The sequence below is a fragment of the Aethalodelphis obliquidens genome, unplaced genomic scaffold (assembly GCF_003676395.1).
Source record: "Aethalodelphis obliquidens isolate GAN/ISIS:26980383/991018 unplaced genomic scaffold, ASM367639v1 scaffold65, whole genome shotgun sequence".
Classification (NCBI taxonomy): domain Eukaryota; kingdom Metazoa; phylum Chordata; class Mammalia; order Artiodactyla; family Delphinidae; genus Aethalodelphis; species Aethalodelphis obliquidens.
Genome location: NW_020838009.1, coordinates 8,692,001 through 8,711,346, shown reverse-complemented (window position 1 = coordinate 8,711,346; position 19,346 = coordinate 8,692,001). Strand labels below are relative to the sequence as shown.

Sequence of the window (19,346 nt, the reverse complement as noted above, 5' to 3'; positions counted from 1 at the left end):
ACAGATGCGTCACACTGCAGACCGCTCTTCTTCAGGATACATCTCCCTTGAGAAAGAATTCCTGCCCTTAGCTCCACCGGCACCCAACCCCACAGATGACACAGGCACGGTTGTTGTCCGAGGTTTATTGAAAATATTACAGCACAGCAGAAAGATTCAAACGGCTCCACGTGGTGTTTTGAAATTCATCCCAACTGTAGGCTGAGTGACCTGCAGGTTGGACAGACTGCCAAAGTCCTGGAACAATAAAAAGGGGCTTAGTGTGGCTGTACTGGTGAGATCTGTGTCCAGAGCCCCGGCACCACCATTAGGCTATGCTTCTGTCAGCCTCCACAACCTTGGGGTCAGATTGGTGGGACCCTGCAGAAAACCAAGAGAGCCTTCTCCTCCCCACCCCAGAGCAATAAAACTCTGTAGGGGGTCTACCTGCGATCTGAAGGATCCTCCACAGTCAGCCATGAAGGAGCTGTCCTGTGCACTTTAAGACGTTTGACAGCATTCCTGGACTCTATGCACTAATGTCTGCTAGTATCCCCCAGTTGTGACAACCAAAAATGTGTCCAGATATTACCAAATGTTCCCTGTGGGGTGCAAAATCTGTCCCTTTGAGAATCACTCCTCTAAGGCATATACAGTGCCACTTCATTTCCAAGACCAGCCCTCAGGTAGGAGGCATCACTTATGCAATCAACATTTGTGAAGGGCCCGGGTAGAATAGTGGTAGGACAAGGTCAGGGCCTGCCTTTAAGGTGGCTCAATCTAAGTGCAAAGAACCCAAGAGCATGTGTATAGCTGATTCACTGTTATAAAGCAGAAACTAACACACCACTATAAAGCAATTATACTCCAATAAAGATGTTAAAAAAAAAAAAGAACCCAAGGGCCCACCATATAACCAGAATTTAATTCCTCATTTTATCCTCAAAAACCAATTTTACAGTTGAAATTAAAAAGATGCATTCCAGAGTAGTATTTCAGGACAAAATGATCTGTAGCAGGCGTTAGCTGTACTGGTTATGTTTTTCTGAGACCAGGTGGTAGTATATGGGTGTTCACTCTATTCATTATCTTTCTGAACGTCTTAAGACGTTTCATGATCATAAAAAGGAAAAATAAAGTTGCTCTAAATCACTAACTGCCTCCTGGACTTTGAAGCTCATGCTTTCACCAAACTACTAAAGTACTAAGATATGTCACAGAAGAGACACTTATCAGATTGTATTGAAGATAGCTGAACTACCCAAGTAGTGCCCAGTTAGCAACTGGAAATGAGACCACAGCTCATTTGAGTGATTAGCATACAGATATAGAAGTAAGGAGGCAGACTGAAAAGAGAACTAAGGATGGAACCAAGGGGGTAAATGTGAGAAGCCAGCCACAAAATCGAGAAGAGAACAGAAGGAACTGAGAGAAGGGGTGTTCTGGAAGTCCTGGAAGAACAGCCACTGGATTTGGGAGTTATCCTCGTGTGGAGAGCAAAATGAACCTTCACTAACTAGCTAAACCCACTTTGAAGGCAGTCTAGGTTAGTGGTTAGAAGGGTGGATGGATTCCCATCCCTGCCACCTACTCACCTTGAAATTACCATTTCATCATCTATAAAATGTAAATAACAGGATGTGCCTCATGGGACACACTGAGGAAAAGGGAAACGCCATATAGAAACATTGAGATTACTTGATATATTTTAAAGACTCAGTAAGTGTTACCTAGAAGTATTACCCACAGTAGAAAGCTACTGATGGATGGTGACCAGGGAAGCCCTACTTTAGGAATTCAGCAAACACTTACCAAGAGCTTCAGCATTTCCTTAGTGTCAGGATCTACTTCAATGATTTCCTGATCCAGGGCTGAGACCTGTAAGGAACAAGGCAGGTCCCAAATAGCAATGAGTTATCTCTCACCTTCCCTGCCTTTTCTCTAAGATTCTTAAATGAGGAACAAAAAAAGGGGGTGGGGGACGGGGATGGGTGGCATAGAGAGGATACAGTAGGATCCCACGAATCCAGTATTTAGAAAACCTTAAGATTGGGTTTATACTGCAGAAATACTATGCTAGGGCAAATAATCAAACCAGAAGACATAAGTCACCAAACAAACATCATTAAAAGGCTCTCATGTATAAAACAGAATGGACTTACATGATCCCAACAGGGCAGAACAGAACCTAACATACAGGCAAGTAAATTATAGGCACCTACAGCTGGTCAAAGGGTATATGAAGACTCAGCTGAGGTCCCTTTGAAAACCAGGTACCTGAAACGGTTCTCAGGAACCTGCTTTATCTTTCAGGATGAACAAGAGATCCAGAATAAGACCCAGAAAGTTTACCTCAGGCACGTAATTATCCCTCCTCTCTCTCTCCTCCTCCTGCAGCTTGATGGAGATACCTCTCACTGGGCCTCTCTGAATCCGCTTCATCAGATGTGTGACATAGCTACAAAGAACAAATGCCCAAGAACACACACTGGCTCCCACTGGTACCCAGAACGTCTGCATGTGTATTTCAGTTCTCTTCCCGCAGTGAGAAGGGAGAGGATTCACCTTGGGGGCCCTGACTCTGAACCTCCTACATACACAAAACCTCCACACGCAGCTCCACTTACCTAGGCATGCCTGTCCCTTTGGTGTCGCACATCCTCTCTATTCAAATTCGCTTTCAAAGCTATCAAGTACTCCCAACAAACCTTCACGACCCCTCCTCCCAACCTTCATTTCCTTTACTTCGAATTCCAGTGTACATAAGTTAGCATTAAGTCGAGTACACCCTTACTTAACGTTAGTCTTCCAGAGGTCGACTGTGGCTAACCTCGTCCAAGCGCCCCCGCCAGTCAAACCGCCAAATACAACGCGAACATTAAGACAACCCCACCAAGAAACCCGGCAAAGGCACACCTCCAGCGCTCTTCTCGGAGCAGCGGGAGACTAGTGCTAACCCAGCTCCCACGACCCACCCGCGGGGCCACGACTCTCCGTCTCCCAGCAGGCCCTGGAGGCCGAGCGCCGGCTGAACTCACCCTGCGATCTTGTTGCGGAGCTTCTTGCTGGGAATGATGGCGATCTCCTCGCACACGCGCTTGTTGGTGTGAAAGTCGTTGCCCAGGCGCGTGTAATACTTCTCAATGATGACCCGGGCCGCCTTCTTCACGGTTTTGGTGCGAACGCGGCCCTGCAAGTGGAGAACACAGGGTCACTCGCGACTCAGGAACCCCCTCCGGGGAACAGCACGGCGTCACGCCCTAACCGGAGCGGGGTTCGTGGGCTGGGTCTGAGCCCAGGAGGGGGAGAAGGCCGGTCGGGCAGTGCTGGAGCGCGGGGTCAACGCGGAAGCCAGCGGCCCACGGAGGCTTCGGCCTCACAGGGTACTGCGCCCCTCCTCGCGGGCTGGGGGCCGTGCAAAGCGGCGGATGGAGGACGATTGTGGGGGGTACCAGATTGGAAACAAAAACACCTACCATGTCGGCGGGTCCTTGGTAAAAGAGGAAACAGGAAGCACGAGAGGCCTATAAAGCGCAGGCCAGAAAGCCGCTTCCGCCTAGTCTGAAATGCGCTGAGCCGACTGTAAGCGCGGCACAGCGACCCCTAGAGGGGCGGGGCGGAATGGAACGGAAGTATGGCCAATTGCCATCCAGTGGGCGTAGCGAGTGGCTGACCCGCCCCGGCCCGCCCCAACTAGGGTGGTCGTACGCAGGTTTCTCTAGACCCTTCTTCAGTGGTTAGGTCGCCCATTAAAGTGCCCTAGACTAAGAGCGGCGGCGTATCTCTCCCACACATGATGCGGAGAGGGATGAAGGCTTAAGAGCCATCAGGAAGGCGGGAGCGCGGAAAAGTGAGGAAGTAGGGGATGGCGCCGTGCACAGGATCCCCACCCAATCCATGGGTCACAGACTTGTGTCTAGCCTGGTGGAGACACAGGTACAACTGGGAAAGAATTATCTCACTTCTTCCGAGTCTTTGCTCAAACGTCACCTTATCAGAGGAACTTTCCCTCCAATTTATACAAAGTAACACTGCTATCCTTTTATCATTTTTTTAGCATTGCTAGCCTTTTAAAGTTGCTCTAGTATTTCTTAGCACGTCACAGTGACTTGTCTCAATTTTCTCAGCTAAGGATGAGTTCCATGGCAGTATTTGCCTTGAACAGTGCCCGGCACAAAGCAAGTTCTCAAATGTTTAAGTGAAGGGCCCAGTTCACCCGTAGCGCTCCCAGCTGAGGCACTCTCTCCAACCACCACCGTCATAAGGCTGTTCCTGCTGTACCCATCCGCAAACCAGGTCCTTCTGAGGCCACCAGCACAGGCTACCCCTGGTAGCCTCATTAGCCTCGGGAGTGCCCTGCTCCTTATCTCCAACTTGGCTTAAGTGGGTTCCAAGTCCCCGCCTGACTTAAAGAAAGACTGGGCTGCCCAGTTTGGATGAGTTAAGGGGCACCAGGCTGTGCTTCATCCCCCAACTCAACTCCTGGTCACCTTGGACAGTCCAGTCAGTCTCTGAACTGACTGAGGATGGAAGGCTGAAGGACAGGGAGCCCTTGCCCTGAAAGTAGCACCTGGACAAAAGAGGGACCAAAGGGGAGAAGAGATGACTCTCTGAATAGGACAGGACAGACCAGGACACCAAAAGGGAGAGTCAGACTCTCCTTCAAGAGAGATGCAGTTTACTTTACCTGCACACTTCAAACTATGCTGCTGCCATCAGGCCTCAAGGGAAAGATGAGGCCTCTCATTCTTGGCCGAAGGGACTCCCCACCCCCTCAGATAGTGACTTCTTGCACCTCTCACGGAACGGATGCTTCAGTGTGCAGGGCTCCCTCCACCGCAGACTAAAATGGAATCTTCCAAAGATCACTCCAGCAGCTGGGCCCAGGAACAACCTACCTGAAAAAATCATCAGCAGACCCTTTCAAAAATCCTGGCATCCCGCCTGTGAGAAAGAGTCCAGATGATAGTCCTGAAGAACAGCAAAAATTTACTCCCACTCAGTAAAGAACTGGGTCAGCACAGCTGACTCCAAGAGATAGGAAGCCTCCCAAGAAGAAGAATCAGCTCTGAGGCTTACAGGAGAAGCTGAGAACAAGTGGCTCGTGCCGACCTCTGGGGAGCTATGCCTCCAGTTCCTCCAAGCTGAGTCTAGGATTATGAAAAGAGGAGCCCCAGGAAGTTTATTTGTGAGGGCTTTTTACATACCTAGACTAGAGGTACCCACTTACTAGAGAGGCACCTCCGAGGTGCATTTGACCACGGAAGTGACCAAGAAGGACTTACAGGGGCAAGTCCCCACATGGCCCCACTATCAACCTGGGCTGGAATCTCATCACAGAAGATCCAAGGAAATGTGGGTTTTTACTCTGGAATCTTGGTGTCCCACTGCCCCCTTTTTCCCACAGCTCAGACACAGAGACAAAACCAGAACTCTGCTGCAACGTGTTTATTATGTGCCAAAAAAACTACACCACAGCTTACTCCACACATCTGTAGGAGAGTGCAGTCTTGCCTGCATATACTACAATGAGGTAGAGACTTCACACACAGCTTCACAAAACCCACAGAGTAGCTGGGATATGCAACAATGCAACGTCAGCTCAGCAGGAGGGAGGAGGGGGGGTTATGACACTGGTTCTTTGGCACACAGCTTCCCAAAGAGGGGCAAGTCTTTTTTTTTAAAAAAAAAAAAAAAAAAAGAAAAGAAAAAGTCAAGTTTTCAAATTCCAGTAGCATTTCAGTCAACTGCAACTGTTGCTTCATACATTTCTCAAATGAAAGAAATAAGGGAAGGGTACTTGTCCCCTCTGAGAGAAAGGGCTCCTGTGAGCCTTCATCTGCCCCCACCAAAAAGCAGCCCTTTTTAGCTCAGTTACAAAAGAAAAAAGTCCTGTGACTTTGTGATTAAAAACTTCTATCAACCCTCCCCCCCCCAAGTAAGTGCAACTTAAGAAGGTGCAATAAACCATTTAAAACTATATACAGCAGCCACTCAAACACCGTTTATCCGGTCCAGTTTCAAATCCAAAAAAATTTTTTTTTCTTGGTTGCAAATGCCTTGATTTGCAACTCTGAGAAACAGTGACCAGCAGTCCCCAGACACAAATTTGCTATAATGTTAAAAGCTGCCAGGAAAGAAAAAAAAATCTCTTGTTCCAAACGACTTAAAAACTGTTTTAAGGAGTGTAAAAAGGAACCGGTAAAAACCCTCGAGCGTAAAATATGAAATATGATTTTGGTTTAAATGAAGAGCAAAGTCTCCTTGTTGTTTACAGTAAAAAACACCAGCTGAACACTCAGTTTATGCCGTTCAGGTGGGGGTTAAATAAATGGAAAGGCACTGTATGGCAACTGCAAGAATGAAACCAATGAGACCTGCACATCATCACCATCAGTATTGCAAGGAATGTAAAAAAGCGCTTTTAATAAATAAACCTAGATGTAGGCATCGTGTCAATACCTTCTGGACACGTAGTTCTTTTTTGCTTTTTCATCGGCAAAATGAGGAACTAAAATCTGGGAAAACTACAGAGTCGCTTGGAGGGTGAGCCTAAGGGTCCTTGCCCTGGTACACCCCCTGAAAACAAAATCCGACAAAACTCATTGTGCATTAATTAGTGCAGAAACAAAGACAGATTCAGCAAGTGCAAAGGTGACTACGATTTTCCCTTGTCCTCGGGAAGCCAGCTCCCTGGTGGCCAGTGGCAGCAGGGTGGTGCAGGCTACTGCCTGACCTGCCAGCCTCAGGCGCCACAGGCCACTGGGCAAGGCCAGCTCCTCTAGCTGGAATCTCGGTTCTTCTGGTTCCGCATCAGGGGGCTGTGATGGCGCAGGCCCTCCATGCTGTGCCGCCAGTGCCAGCAGCTCCGGCAGAAGTACTTGAAGCACACCTGGGTGGAGCGGAGAAAAACAGAGAGAAGCCAGGCCTGTGTCAGCACCAGCCAGGGGGGCAGCTGCATGAGCTGCCTGCTCTGCCCAAGAGCAAGTGGGGGATTCCTGATGGCCTCTGTGGGGTTAGAAGAGATGGTCCTGGGGATCCCTCTCATCCCCAACAGAGGCCTGACCAAACCATGGCAAATCCACCGCCTGTTTCTATGGGTGCCCAGACTTAATCCAGCATGCTGGGCTCCTATTGTGTAGAGACTGTGCCAGCTTCCCTCATCTCCTCTTAGCACCACAGCTGCTCTTCCAGTCCCCTGCCCTTCCTACCTCCTATGGAGCAGCTGTAGCACACGCCTGCTAACATGGGAGAACATTTAAAGACAGTGACTCCAGATCCTAATGCCGGGCAGCACGGCTCCCTCGTCACACTAAGTGAGGAGAGGTCACTGGGCACTACTTCAGTCCCAGGCCCACACTCCCGCTGGCTGTGTAAGCCCGAGCAAGCCACTAAACTTCTGAGCCATTATGCAAAAATGGGGATCATCTGTGGAAGATACACACACACAAAAGCCTGCTAGAAGAGGCTATTCAGAGATACACTTATTCTCCGGCTTTACCCAGCAACCCAAACTCACTTCATATCCTCATTTTGCAGCCTCAGTTTAACTACTGTCTACCCAGAGACTCCAAACCTGAGTGACAGCACCACTGCAAAAATAACTAAGTATGGATGCACTGCTAGTATTCGAACACATCCCAAACTTGTCTTGTTGCCAGCAACACTGGCACTACTTGGAAACCTGTCAGAAACAAGGCATCTCAGGCCACACTCCAAACCTACTGAATCAGAATCTGCATTTACACAAGATCCTTAGGTGATGCGTATATACGTTAGACTATGAGAAGCACTGCCCAAATACATCCAGATCTGTGCTCCACCACCCAGAAACACTCAACAAAAACTGCCATGCTGCTTTCTGCCTGCTTCTGACAACTGGGTACAAACCAGGTACAAATATCAAAACAGTCCAGAGGTTCAGAAGTAAAAAAAGCAAGCTTCCATGCATAGGGGAAAATCCATCTAGAAGGCCTTAGACTTAGAACAACAGTGCCTGGCTCATAGGTACTGCTGACCACGCCGAGCAGGTTCCTATCATCCTCAAAAATCACCATTACCAATAGTGCCACACTGAAAACCAACATCCCAGGCAAGGAGAAGGCCAAAGTAGCAAGACTCAACGAGCTTTCCCAACAGTTTTGGGTCAAGTGTGTCTCTGGTCTAATCATCAGCAAACATTACTGCTGCCTCTTCTATGCTCTTAAGACAACCGCAAGGCACCTGAGAACTCCAACATTCCCTGTGACAAATGAGACATGACAATCTTTAACTGAAGGCGGGGATTTTATAAACATCTCAAGTGCCCAGGGGACTCACCTGATCTCGACAGAAAAAAGGACCAGGCTGAGAACTGCAGATATGACACAGAGAATCTTCTAAGTAGGGGTCAATCTGAACCTGCACAAAGCAAAACAGGATAATGAAGTGGTTGCTTCTCACCAGGAGGCCAAATGGGCCAGAAGGGAAGGGCATGTCATGGGCCATCCATATGAATACAGGGGGCTTCCTGTTTTAAGGGGGGCCCAGAGAGAACTATAGGCAGAGAGTACAGAGATCCTTGATGGCAGGTGCCCAAACTGCAGAAGCTGCCAGGCTGGCTCTACAAAGTGTGTGCAACCACACACACTACTGCCTGGTCTTCTCGGCAAACCGGACCATGGCACTCTATCATCCAGCAACAAGTAAGCAATCAGAAAATGCAGGTCAGGCTGGAGAATAGAAGTCAGGCTGCCTTGCAAAGCTGGCCAAATAACACAGCACAGGAAGGCACCCCACATGTTGAGGAGGCTCAACAGTCCCAAGCTCCCATCCCCCCGAGTGGACCAAGACCAGGCCCCTCCCAAACCCAAACCTCACCTCAAGTGTGTCCTCAGAAGCTTGGCTCATTCCCCAAAGCATATCCAGCACAGGGACAGCTTCCGTCTCAGGCCTGCCCTGGGTAGTGGCTGGCCCAGACCCCTCTCAGATGGCCCAGAGTGAGGGTACAGACCAGCCCACTCACCTTCTTGGTGAACTTGGTGGTTTTGATCTCCACAAAAGCAGCACTGACTGCTTTCAGGTAACTACGTTGGTTATTGAAAGTCACGCGACCAGACCCTAGGAAAAACAGGAAAACTTACCTTCCAGCCAAATTCTCCCGAACACCACTTGTCAACGCTCAGGAAACCCTGTTCCTAGATCAGTGCTGTGCTGTCCAATAGAAATATAGTATGGGCTACTTATGTAATTTTAAGTTTTCTAGTAGCCGCATTTAATGAATGTAGTGGAATGAAGAAGAAAAATGTAGTGGAATTAATTTTAATTAATTTTCTTTACCCCAATATATCCAAAATATTATCATTTCAACATGTGGCATTAGGCACACTTCAAGCACTCAGAGTCACATTCAGCTGGTGGCACTGTATCAGACAGTGTAGCTGTAGACCATGATGGCACAACCCCCTCAGGAATGGGGGGAGGACTTGCTGACCACAAGGAGGAGGGAAGAGACTCCTCCGTGTAAGCAGATGCACAGGCACGGTTACAAGGGTTCAGAGTGGAAAGCAAGATGCAGATAGAACACCTCTCTGAAGGCAGGCCCAGCAGTCAAGGCCCTCCTGGCCTGGAGGTACTCCAGAGCCTAGCAGGGGAGCCAGAAGCAGCCTCATCCTGCCAAGTGCCGCCTCTGCCCCTGCAGCCTCTGAAGTCCCTGTTCTCAATCTGCGGTGCGGCACTGAAAGGCACAAGATGCTCCTTCCTGACCAGATTCTGTGTGGGTGGGCAGACGAAGAAGCATGTGGGAAGGTGGATTAGCCATGTGTTGATCAGGAAGCTGAGGCTCTGCTCCACCTCCAAACCCCACCACTAAGATTATTCTACCACGACTGGGAAACTGCCCTCCTTTCCCAGTGGGGCTGACCAAAACCCAGTGGTTAGGCCCCCAGACTCCCCTACACTAGGACAGCATAGGCCATGACCATACTCTGTTGGCTGAGTCACCCAGAGTCTTCCTTCAGCCTCACGTGGTCTCTGACCCTAGACAAGGCCGCTTTTCAAGGCCTCTTAACAAAGGAAACCAAGCAAGTTCAGGAAAGTCCTGACCTTTTAATGAAATATTACCTGTTGTCTGTCTCAGACTGGTTTGGCTGTTAACTCTGAGCTTCCAACCAAAGTTCCTGTTTCATTTTCACCTCCTATCAATTTTTCTCCCCTTCAAGGGAAGTGGTGGGAGAGGGATGGGTACAGAGGGGTCAGTACTGGTGGCTTATCTAGAAAAAGATGCTATACTGCTGGTATATGCTGATCTGCAGGTCTGAGTCAGGTCTCCCCCTCCACTCCCATAGGGAAGTATCACAATCTTGGTCTACATCCCAGGGGCCACCCAGCTTTCCCACACAGAAGTGGGACACTTACCAATGGGATACTTGTGCTTATCTGTGTCAATCCCAGCATACACCACACCACCAAATAGGTCGTTCAGAATGGCTGCCAGGGCCTCGGCATTCAGCATCCCGTGCAGAGCACCAACAAATACCGTCCTGCTGGGGTCAAGTCTCTGAGATGGGCTCTGAACAAAGTTGCTGTCGGCCAAGACCCAGGGGATCACTTGTACCTAAAAACCACCCAAAGGTATATCAGCCCTGGTAGGGAGCCAGAAAAAGGCTCTCGTACGGAGAGGCACATGCTCTGGAGATGCTAAGCTGAGCCCCATACAGTCCCAGGCACACAGGTACTCGGCAAGCCACCCTCACCCCAACACAACTAGACTTGAATTTTACTGAGTCCGTGAGTCCAAAATGGTTTTTTAAAAAAATGGTAGAGTAGTAGTCTACCCATTCTGAAGAGTAAGCAAAATAGTCCCAAACTGTCATACCCAGGAACCTAGCACTGTTACAACCTTCAACCATGTGGTTCCAACAAAGGACCATGGACACTGATGAACAGACAGCATGGTCTAGAGTCCTTGGGACAGGAAGGATTCACAGAGAACGACAGGATAGGAGCTTGAAGGACAGAGGGTAGGGTTGCTGAAGGTATCTGTGTGAGATGGTTACTGGCCCAATGTACTCACTAGAGGGCTTGTGACAGGAGCAGTGGGAGTAACTGGAGAGAGGTAGTGTGAAAAGTCACACACAGGAAAACACTGAGGTTCTGCAGGGCAGAGTGACGCTAGGGCAGGAACTGACCATGTCCTCTGCTTCCAAATCCTGAGCCTAGAACAAAATCTGGCATAGCAGACAGAAGGCTCCAGAATGAAGTGAGTTGACAGATGATCAGTAAGTGTTTTTGGAAGATTAATCTGTGAAGATTTTTTTTTTTAAAAAAAAAAAAAGGTCTCAAAGCAGGAAGAGACCTGAGGCATAAACCAGCAAGGAGGCAGAACAGTAGTTCACAGGACAGCTGAAGAAGACCTGGAGAAGGCTGGTGGTACTGGGCAAAGAACAGGCCAAGATCAAGAAGATTCTTCAACAGGAGAATCTGCAGAATTCAGACTGCCTGGGCATGGTGGGAAAACAAGAATCAGGTCTGATGGGTTCTAGACCTAGATAACCTTGAGATGAGAGAGCCTGGGAGAAGTTACCAGGGGGAGCCAATTTCATTGGAAGATGCAAAAGCCCATCTTGCTTTTTCCATTACCATGGGAAAGTATCACAATCTTGGTTCACATCCCAACAGCCACCACGCTTTCCAAGCTTTCTTAAAAGTAGGAGTTTATAATTATAGGACATGCCAAAGAAAGGCCCCACAGGAAGGTGGGGCTCAAGTAGGACATGAGACTAGAGAGGTGAGTGTGGTCTAAAGGTAAGAGCAGAGCCACACAAGTGAGTAACTTGTCTGACATGGGGAAGAAGAGAGGGGGGAATCAAATACCTACTACTCTGGTGTGGAGGGGGAAACACAAAGGAAATAGAGGGTCAGAGAGAGATGAGAACCAGAGCTGCCTACAGCCCATGCATCAAAGAAAGCTATTCAAACACTGTGCGATGCGGTGACGAGGGACTAGGAGCAGGAAGGTGTCTGCAGGGTACTGAGGAGGGTGAGGGCCTGTGGTGCTGCAATGGCAGCCTCTCACTGTGAAAGCAGGGGATAGGGAAGAAGGAGCATGTTGTTAAGTCCCAGAGCATAAGCTGTGATAACTACATAAGCTCCACACAGCAAGAAAGAAGGCAGGGAAACTGTGGGGCACCATGCGCAGCCAAAGGACAAAATCAATGTGAACTAACACCAGGAAACATCGTAGAACAAAGAGCCAACTTTGTCACATGCATCATTTATTTTAAATCCAATGTGACTATCTCAATAAAACAGGCATTTTCTCTATTACCCTACAGATTTTAGTAGACTTTACTTTCCAGAGCAGCTTCCAGTTCACAGCAAAACTGAGCTGAAAATGTGGGGTTCCTATATAACCGCCCCCCGCCTCCATACACGAACAGCCTCCCCCACTCTCAACACCCCTCACAGGACTGGCACACCTGCTGCAATCAGGAAACCTACGCTGACACGTCAGTATTGTCCAAAATCCATGGTTTACATTAGGGTTCACACTTGGGGTTTGTTTTACCACTGTAACTCTATGGGTTTTTGGCAAATGTATAATGGCATGTATCTACCATTACAGTATCACAGAGAGTATCTTCACCATCCTCAAAATCCTCTGTGCTTTGCCTATTCATCCCCTCTACCCTCATAACCCCTGGCAACCGCTAATCTTACTAAAAGAGGCATTTCAATTTTCCATTTTATAGATGAGGAAATGAAGTTTCATGATATTAAATATCTCATCCAATATCACAAAAGTAATGTACTCTGGAACCAAATTTTAAAAAATAACACTGATTCCGGAGTTCAAAACTTCCTTTGACAAGTGGTTCTCAAACACCACCCACTAGCACCAATGGGGAACTTGGTTAAAGTGGAGATTCTTTTTTTTTTTTCTTTTTTTTGGCGGTATGCGGGCCTCTCACTGTTGTGGCCTCTCCCGTTGCGGAGCACAGGCTCCGGACGCACAGGCTCAGCAGCCATGGCTCACGGGTCCAGCCACTCCTCGGCATGTGGGATCTTTCTGGACCGGGGCACGAACCCCAATGCGTCCCCTGCATTGGCAGGCAGATTCTCAACCACTGCGCCACCAGGGAAGTCCTAAAGTGGAGATTCTTAAACTCCACCCAAACTGACTTAGTAAGCCTGAGATAGGGTCCAAGAATATGCAACGAGGCTCCCGGGCAGGATGGCTCTATGCTAGAGACTCACGATGCTGAGGCTGATACCAGAGACGGCCTAAGGAGAGAGAACCAGATGGAGGAAACTAGATAGTAATAAAGCCCTGAATGGCAGTGAAGAAGTCATCCATGGATGTGGGCTTAAGAGGGGTCTACGCACCACAGATTAGGAGGTGAGAAGGCACATCCTGAGAGCAGGACTAGGGGGAAACAACTGTAGATTTTCAGTTAAGTCCAAGCAGAGAAAGCTGCTAATTTCAATTTCATTTCTAAGACAAGAGGTCTGAGACAGAAGCACTGGCTAGAATAGAAGGAGATCTGGGAGACAGTTTGATTTCCATGGGCAGAAGCACATGCATACCATTACGGCCCAAAGGTGCGGGGTGGGGGGTTAATGCAGCTGAGAGTGTTCTGTTGTATTCAACGTGGAGCAAGAAGAGCAGCCCTCTTGCCTCAGTAGGGATACTTGTCTGCAGCCTGTGTATCCACCCACCCCATGAAATCCACTGCCTCCTATGCCAATCACCCGATCCAGAAAGGACGCTGTGCCAACTCACCTCCTTGCAGCGCATCCTCCGGCTGGACATCTTGAAGTAATATTCACTCAGGCCATCTGGGCTCAGCGGGTCATGAGAGCAAGCCTGAAGCAAGGCCCGGACAGACTTCTCTAGTTCGAAGACCAGATATACATACCCTATATCCAATGGAAGGAGAAACTGCATTAACATCCCTCAGGTGGCTAACTCCTCAGCCTTGGTTTTGCGGCAGGGAGTTTCTTCCGAGAAAGATGCCTTATGGGTGAGACACGTTTTTGTCCTACTCCTGAAAGTCTTGTTGAATGGAAGCATTTGCTATGCTGGACAACCAGGCCAACGGAGGGAGAAGCACACCATCTCCCACCCTAGTAAGGGAAGGGATTGGCAAAGTAGGACAGAGGATCCTATCATTACCACATAGCTCTTTATCCCACAACACAAAGCATGTTCAGGTCAGCAAGCCTGGCTTTCCTGGGGGCAGGAGCGATGACAGGTCTGGGGCCAGGGGATGGAGGTATTCCTTTAAAAGCCTAGTTAGACCACTGGCTCAGTTCATCGGAACACTTTCAGTGAAGATGGGGCAGAGTGAAAATAGCACTTGCTCCTTTCTACAGGGAAGGGATCTCATTTCAGACCAGTGAGAAATCAGATGCTTGGTCCTCATTCCTGCTAACTCCAAAGGGAGCTCAGAATTAGGTCAGGCAACAACGTAACTGGGAAGGAAAGGCAAGTAAAGGAAAGCTTTTCAAACGCCTCATTTTGAGAGGTCAGGAACGGCTGGGGTTCAGGTTTGGAGGGAAGTGCACAAGGCCGTTTCACAGGGAGCTCCAACCGCAGTGTGAGTTTGGACAGATGGAACATTGGCTCAGAAGAAACAGAAGGATGTGTGAGGTTGAGAAGGAGTGCCGAGAGCTGAAAGTTCTGTGCTGTGGAGTGCCCAAACCTTGTTATCATCATGCAGCTGTGACACCCCAGCGTCCCTCAGTGCAATTACATACTAAGGAGGGAAAAAAAGCTCCTACCATGTCTTTATTACCTTTAGGCATATTACCTTTGGGAGGACACCGGGGGTGCTTGCCATCCTTACCAGGCCACTCCACACTCAAAGAGCCAAAAACACGGAAGGTGTTAACCAATCCAGCTGCAAAGAGATGAAAAGAATGACAGAAACTGAGACACCATCCTCCCGAGGAAGGCACAGGGCCACTAGTATTCTCTTGGGCTCATCCTCCTTGACAGACAACTCAGAATTGACCTTTGGTCTCAGGTGACAACTGTATGCAACAGACACAGAAGCACTGTAGGAGTCTATGAAGTGCACCTTTCCCATCACAGTTGCTCCTGTAATACCCTGTGCCCAGGCAGAGGTTCAGTTCTTGGCCTCAAGTCCAAGTTTCTTGTTTCTGAAAGACATGCCCCACCTTCAACACTTGAAGCAGAAGGTCTCAGAGCTCACCTTCCGTAATATCCCAAGGGACACCTCCTAGGAACACCTTGCAAGAGTAGATGGGGTTCTTGTAGTTCCGGGGAGGAAGCTGGCCACTCCAGGTACAGGTGGCTTCATTCACAGCTTTGGCAGAAGACAAAGAGAAACAGGAGTCAAAGAATTAACAAAGTCACTGCCCTTCTCTGTGGTGAACTTTTATCCAGGAAGGAGGAGAGAGGCCACAGTCCTAGTCTGGCTGCCTGGGACAACATCCGTGACTACTCTGAAAAGCAAGAAAACTTACACCTCACCAAACCAGTCAGCCCAGTATGATAACCCTAATTCAGTAGTTCTGTCTCCACTAAAACTGAGAGGAATAGCAAACCAGATGTGTAGGGTAAAAATGATCACAACTCAAGCTATTTTCATACATATAACATATAACCACAAAGCAGTTTTATTTAGTCATTGCTTGCAATACTAATTAATTTAAATTTGTAATTATAGGCACACCTCAGAGATACTGCAGGGTTTTGTTCCAAATCACCACAATAAAATGAATATTGCAATAAAGCTAGTCACACAAATCTTCTGGTTTTCCAGTGCATATAAAAGTTACATTTACACTATACTGTAGTCTATTAAGTGTGCAATAGCATTATGCCTAAAAAAAACAATGTACCTACCTTAATTTAAAAATACTTTATGGCTAAAAATCGCCAACCATCATCTGACAACACAGGGTTGCCACAAACCTCCAATTTGTATATAAAAAAACCAAAATGCAGTATCAATAGATTGGGAGTTTGGGACTGACATGTACACATTGCTATATTTAAAACAGATAACCAACAAGGACCTACTATATAGCACAGGGGACTCTGCTCAATATTCTGTAATAACCTAAATGGGAAAAGAATTTGAAAAAGAATAGATACATGTGCATGTATAACGGAATCACTTTGCTGTACACCTGAAACTAATACAACATTGTAAATCAACTACACTCCAAAATAAAATAAAAATTTTTTTAAAAATGCAGTGAAGTGCATTTGTGAAGTGCAATAAAGTGAAGCTCAATAAAACAAGGTATGCCTGTACTTGAAAGTAAACAGGGCAATTTTTCATACAACATCCTAAATGCTTACTGGTCCAAATGGACCTTCTCCCCAAATGTTCAAATAAGGAACATTATACTGTTTCCCTGAACTCATCACTCACAGAAGTTAGGACATTGCCAATAAAAACCAGCACCAGCAACCCAAGATAAGAATGTCACAACTGTTCCAAGTCAGAACAATTCCCCATCATTTCCAAAGCTATCGTTATGGTACCTAAAGAGACACCACCGGGCCTTCTATCGTATCGGTCTTTAATCCTGTCCCCACTCAGTCCGTGCCCTTCCAGATCAGAGACTGACCTTAGTGGGAACTGGCTAGTCCTCGCCTATTTTACTCTCCTCCTCCAGCACTGGAGCAGACAGCTAATGTAATGAACCACCATTTTCATTCAGGACAATAACATGGAAGGTCATTCTCTAAAAGGCATAGGCCCAATGTGTTGCTACAGCAAGAAATTAGGCACCATCAGCAATATTTTGCAAACAAAAACAGAAGTCGATATAATGGCCTCATCCAAAAGCACAGTAAAGTCATTTCACAGGAAAACAATGGCAACAGAGAAAGTACAAACACAGATTGCCAAAACCATTAAAATAGGGCAGGAGCACTGCTAGGGAGAATGAGATCAGGTCTAGCTCTGTGAGTAGAAAAGACAGACATATTGAAACCTATGGAAACAAAGGGAATGGAGAAACTGAACATTCATTTAATCAATTCCAGAACCTTACAATAGTGGTCAGTGAGCATCTCCCTGAAGCACTAGTAAACAATGACATATACAGCTCATTTGCTTCCGAGTACTGGTATAAGATGAACAGATTTAATAATGGATTTTAAGGTAACTTAAACGACAGAATCTAAGGGTTCCTGAGAGACCAGTACACCTGGGGACATCCCTTACCTTGGAGGTTGACAAATGGACCACCCACCCCCCCCCCCAGTGCATCCCTGTGTATACCAATCAGACAGCCCTGGGGAAGAAAGCTCCAGCGTGGGTTGTGCGTGACATGTCTTTGAATTAGAAAGGGGGAGGGAGACAAAATTCTAGGCACCATTTCCAGGGTTTCTCTTGAACACATGCACCTGTGAAAAGAATCAAAAGCGAGAGCAGTGCACAATCTCCACAGAAGAGCAGAAGTCAGAGATGGATCCGACCCCTAATAGGCACAACCCAGTGTGCCAGATTATCTATTGTTCCTCTCTGCTCAGCCTCAAAAAGGTTACCGAGTGTGTCCGCATTAGCACTCACTCCTCAGAATAGACCACTCTGTGCAGAAGCAGACGTCACCATGCAGTCAAGTCCTCTTGTGGACAGTTCCCCAGTCTGTGAACTAAGGTCACTTTTATTCACTGCCCGAGAATGAGGGCCCAGGCCCCCAGCAGGCCCACAGCCACACTCACCTGCAGCTTGCCTGTGTAGCCTGGCCTCTCTCTCTATGCTGAAGGGGTCTTTGGGGGCTTCAAGGAGGTCCCAGGACGGCCACACAGAAGCTCCTGGCCATCTCTTTGATGCGCTGGTTGGGGAGGGCGTGACTGCAGCCAGAGCAGCTTGCTCTTGGTCCAGCCGGGACCCAACCCCCATCTTTAAAGGGTCTCTGGGACCACCCCCCGTCAGAGACAGGAAGGGCAGGGGAGGAGAAATTCGGAGGCTTGACTAGGGAAGAAAAAAGGAAGATAGGTTTTTAAAGGACAGTTGTTACAGAAGTAATAATCACACTATAGAAATTATGAAAAATACCAATATTTGATATATTTTCGTTTAGACTTTCTTCCTATGCGTTCTTAAGAATAGCTGTCCTTATACCATAATTTAAACAAATTCTTTTCTCCCCAGTTCAGTCTTTTTCTCCACGTTGCCAGTCTTCATAACCATTTTTAATTAATTTATGATATTCTATTTCGGGAACAAGCTACACTCCACTGACCTATTCCCCCTACTGTTAAACATTTAGATACTTTGCAAGTTTTCAGGATTATAAATAAAAGCTTTAAACTTTATTTAAAAAACATTTAAATAAAACGTAGCTTCTTCATATTTTGTGTGTTCTCTGGTCAGATTCCTAGACGTAGAATGCCAAAATGCTTTCTATGAAGGTTCTGTGTTCTATTAGAAATATATGAGAACACAAGTTTCTAAAAACAACAAGCTTGTGTCAAGGCTCTAAATTCTACTAACTTAAGTGGGTAGAAATGATACCACATTATCAAAAAATAAACTAAAATAATCACTCAATAGAATATTTCCTGTAAGTTCAAATACTGCCTCTATTTCCTCTTCTGTGACTTGTCTGTTCATACCCCTTCATCAATTAACCTTTGGGGTGGGAATCAGAGAAAAGTTCTTTAAACGAAATCCCAAAACATTAAAGCTGGTTATGAGGCAAATTTCCAAGACTAAGGCCCATATAAAGTAATGAAAAGAATTATAAAAAAAAAATATATATATATATAAGCATCCCATCTAATCCCATTTTATAGGGGAATAAAAACTGCAGCCCAGAGAATCAAAGGAGCCCTGCTTGTAGTTACCTTTCTGGAAACACATCCTGAACAGATAAAACCAGGGAGTAGTGGGGACACCAATGCCAGCTTTCATATCCTAGGACAGACTGGCGGGAGGCAAGGTGGGCCCTAAGAGGTCATGTTATGAATGGGACGTGGCAACAACCAGCGTTGCCAGTCTTGGATACGGAAGAGAAGGGGGAAGGAAAATAGCCATTATATTCATTGAACAGTCAGCTCAGTGGCTTTGGTAGTAGAGAAGAAGGCTCAGAAGGCACCTTAAATTGAATTTTACTTTAGGATGATTTCTCCCTGCCATTCCTATATATTTACTTCTAATATCCCCTATTCCTCATCTATCGTACTCCACTTTCCAACTCCCTTTAGCACGAGTGCCACACATGTCACACGTGGCTGTAGATGCAGAGCAGGAGATGCAAAGATTAACTCTGAGACATTATTTCATGGATTCGTCATGGCCTCTGAAAAAGAGCTGGAGTCAGATCTGGATTAAAACCCTAGACCCACTGATTACTAACTTGTGATTCTTAAAATCATCAGTTAAAATATTTGAGGT

The 19,346-nt window shown here is 47.1% G+C and overlaps 2 protein-coding genes across 2 annotated transcripts in view; both read right to left on the bottom strand.

Annotated features, from left to right (window-relative positions):
- Positions 1–109: 109 nt before the first annotated feature.
- Positions 110–3,541, bottom strand: RPS17 (ribosomal protein S17). The gene is made up of 5 exons (XM_027089131.1): positions 3,456–3,541; positions 3,018–3,169; positions 2,332–2,437; positions 1,792–1,857; positions 110–237 (listed from the first exon to the last, which is right to left on the bottom strand). Exons 1-5 carry the CDS (start codon positions 3,456–3,458, stop codon positions 157–159), a joined length of 408 nt encoding a protein of 135 aa, XP_026944932.1. The 5' UTR covers positions 3,459–3,541; the 3' UTR covers positions 110–156.
- A 1,871-nt stretch (positions 3,542–5,412) lies between these two features.
- Positions 5,413–19,346, bottom strand: part of CPEB1 (cytoplasmic polyadenylation element binding protein 1) — an 83,487-nt gene continuing 69,553 nt past the window's right edge. Inside the window, exons 4-11 of the mRNA XM_027089224.1 lie at positions 17,669–17,921; positions 15,177–15,290; positions 14,772–14,861; positions 13,742–13,878; positions 10,375–10,573; positions 8,984–9,078; positions 8,299–8,379; positions 5,413–6,871 (exon numbers count right to left, since the gene is read on the bottom strand). Of these exons, the coding sequence (XP_026945025.1) occupies positions 6,761–6,871; positions 8,299–8,379; positions 8,984–9,078; positions 10,375–10,573; positions 13,742–13,878; positions 14,772–14,861; positions 15,177–15,290; positions 17,669–17,921 (1,080 nt within the window). The 3' untranslated portion in view covers positions 5,413–6,760. The remainder of the gene's footprint in view (positions 6,872–8,298; positions 8,380–8,983; positions 9,079–10,374; positions 10,574–13,741; positions 13,879–14,771; positions 14,862–15,176; positions 15,291–17,668; positions 17,922–19,346) is intronic.

Coding starts and splice junctions, on each gene's coding strand:
- RPS17 (XM_027089131.1), bottom strand. Junction 2,438..3,017: donor CTCCGCAACAAGATCGCAGG/GTGAGTTCAGCC, acceptor TGTTCTTTGTAG/CTATGTCACACATCTGATGA. Junction 238..1,791: donor AGGAAATGCTGAAGCTCTTG/GTAAGTGTTTGC, acceptor TTATTGTTCCAG/GACTTTGGCAGTCTGTCCAA.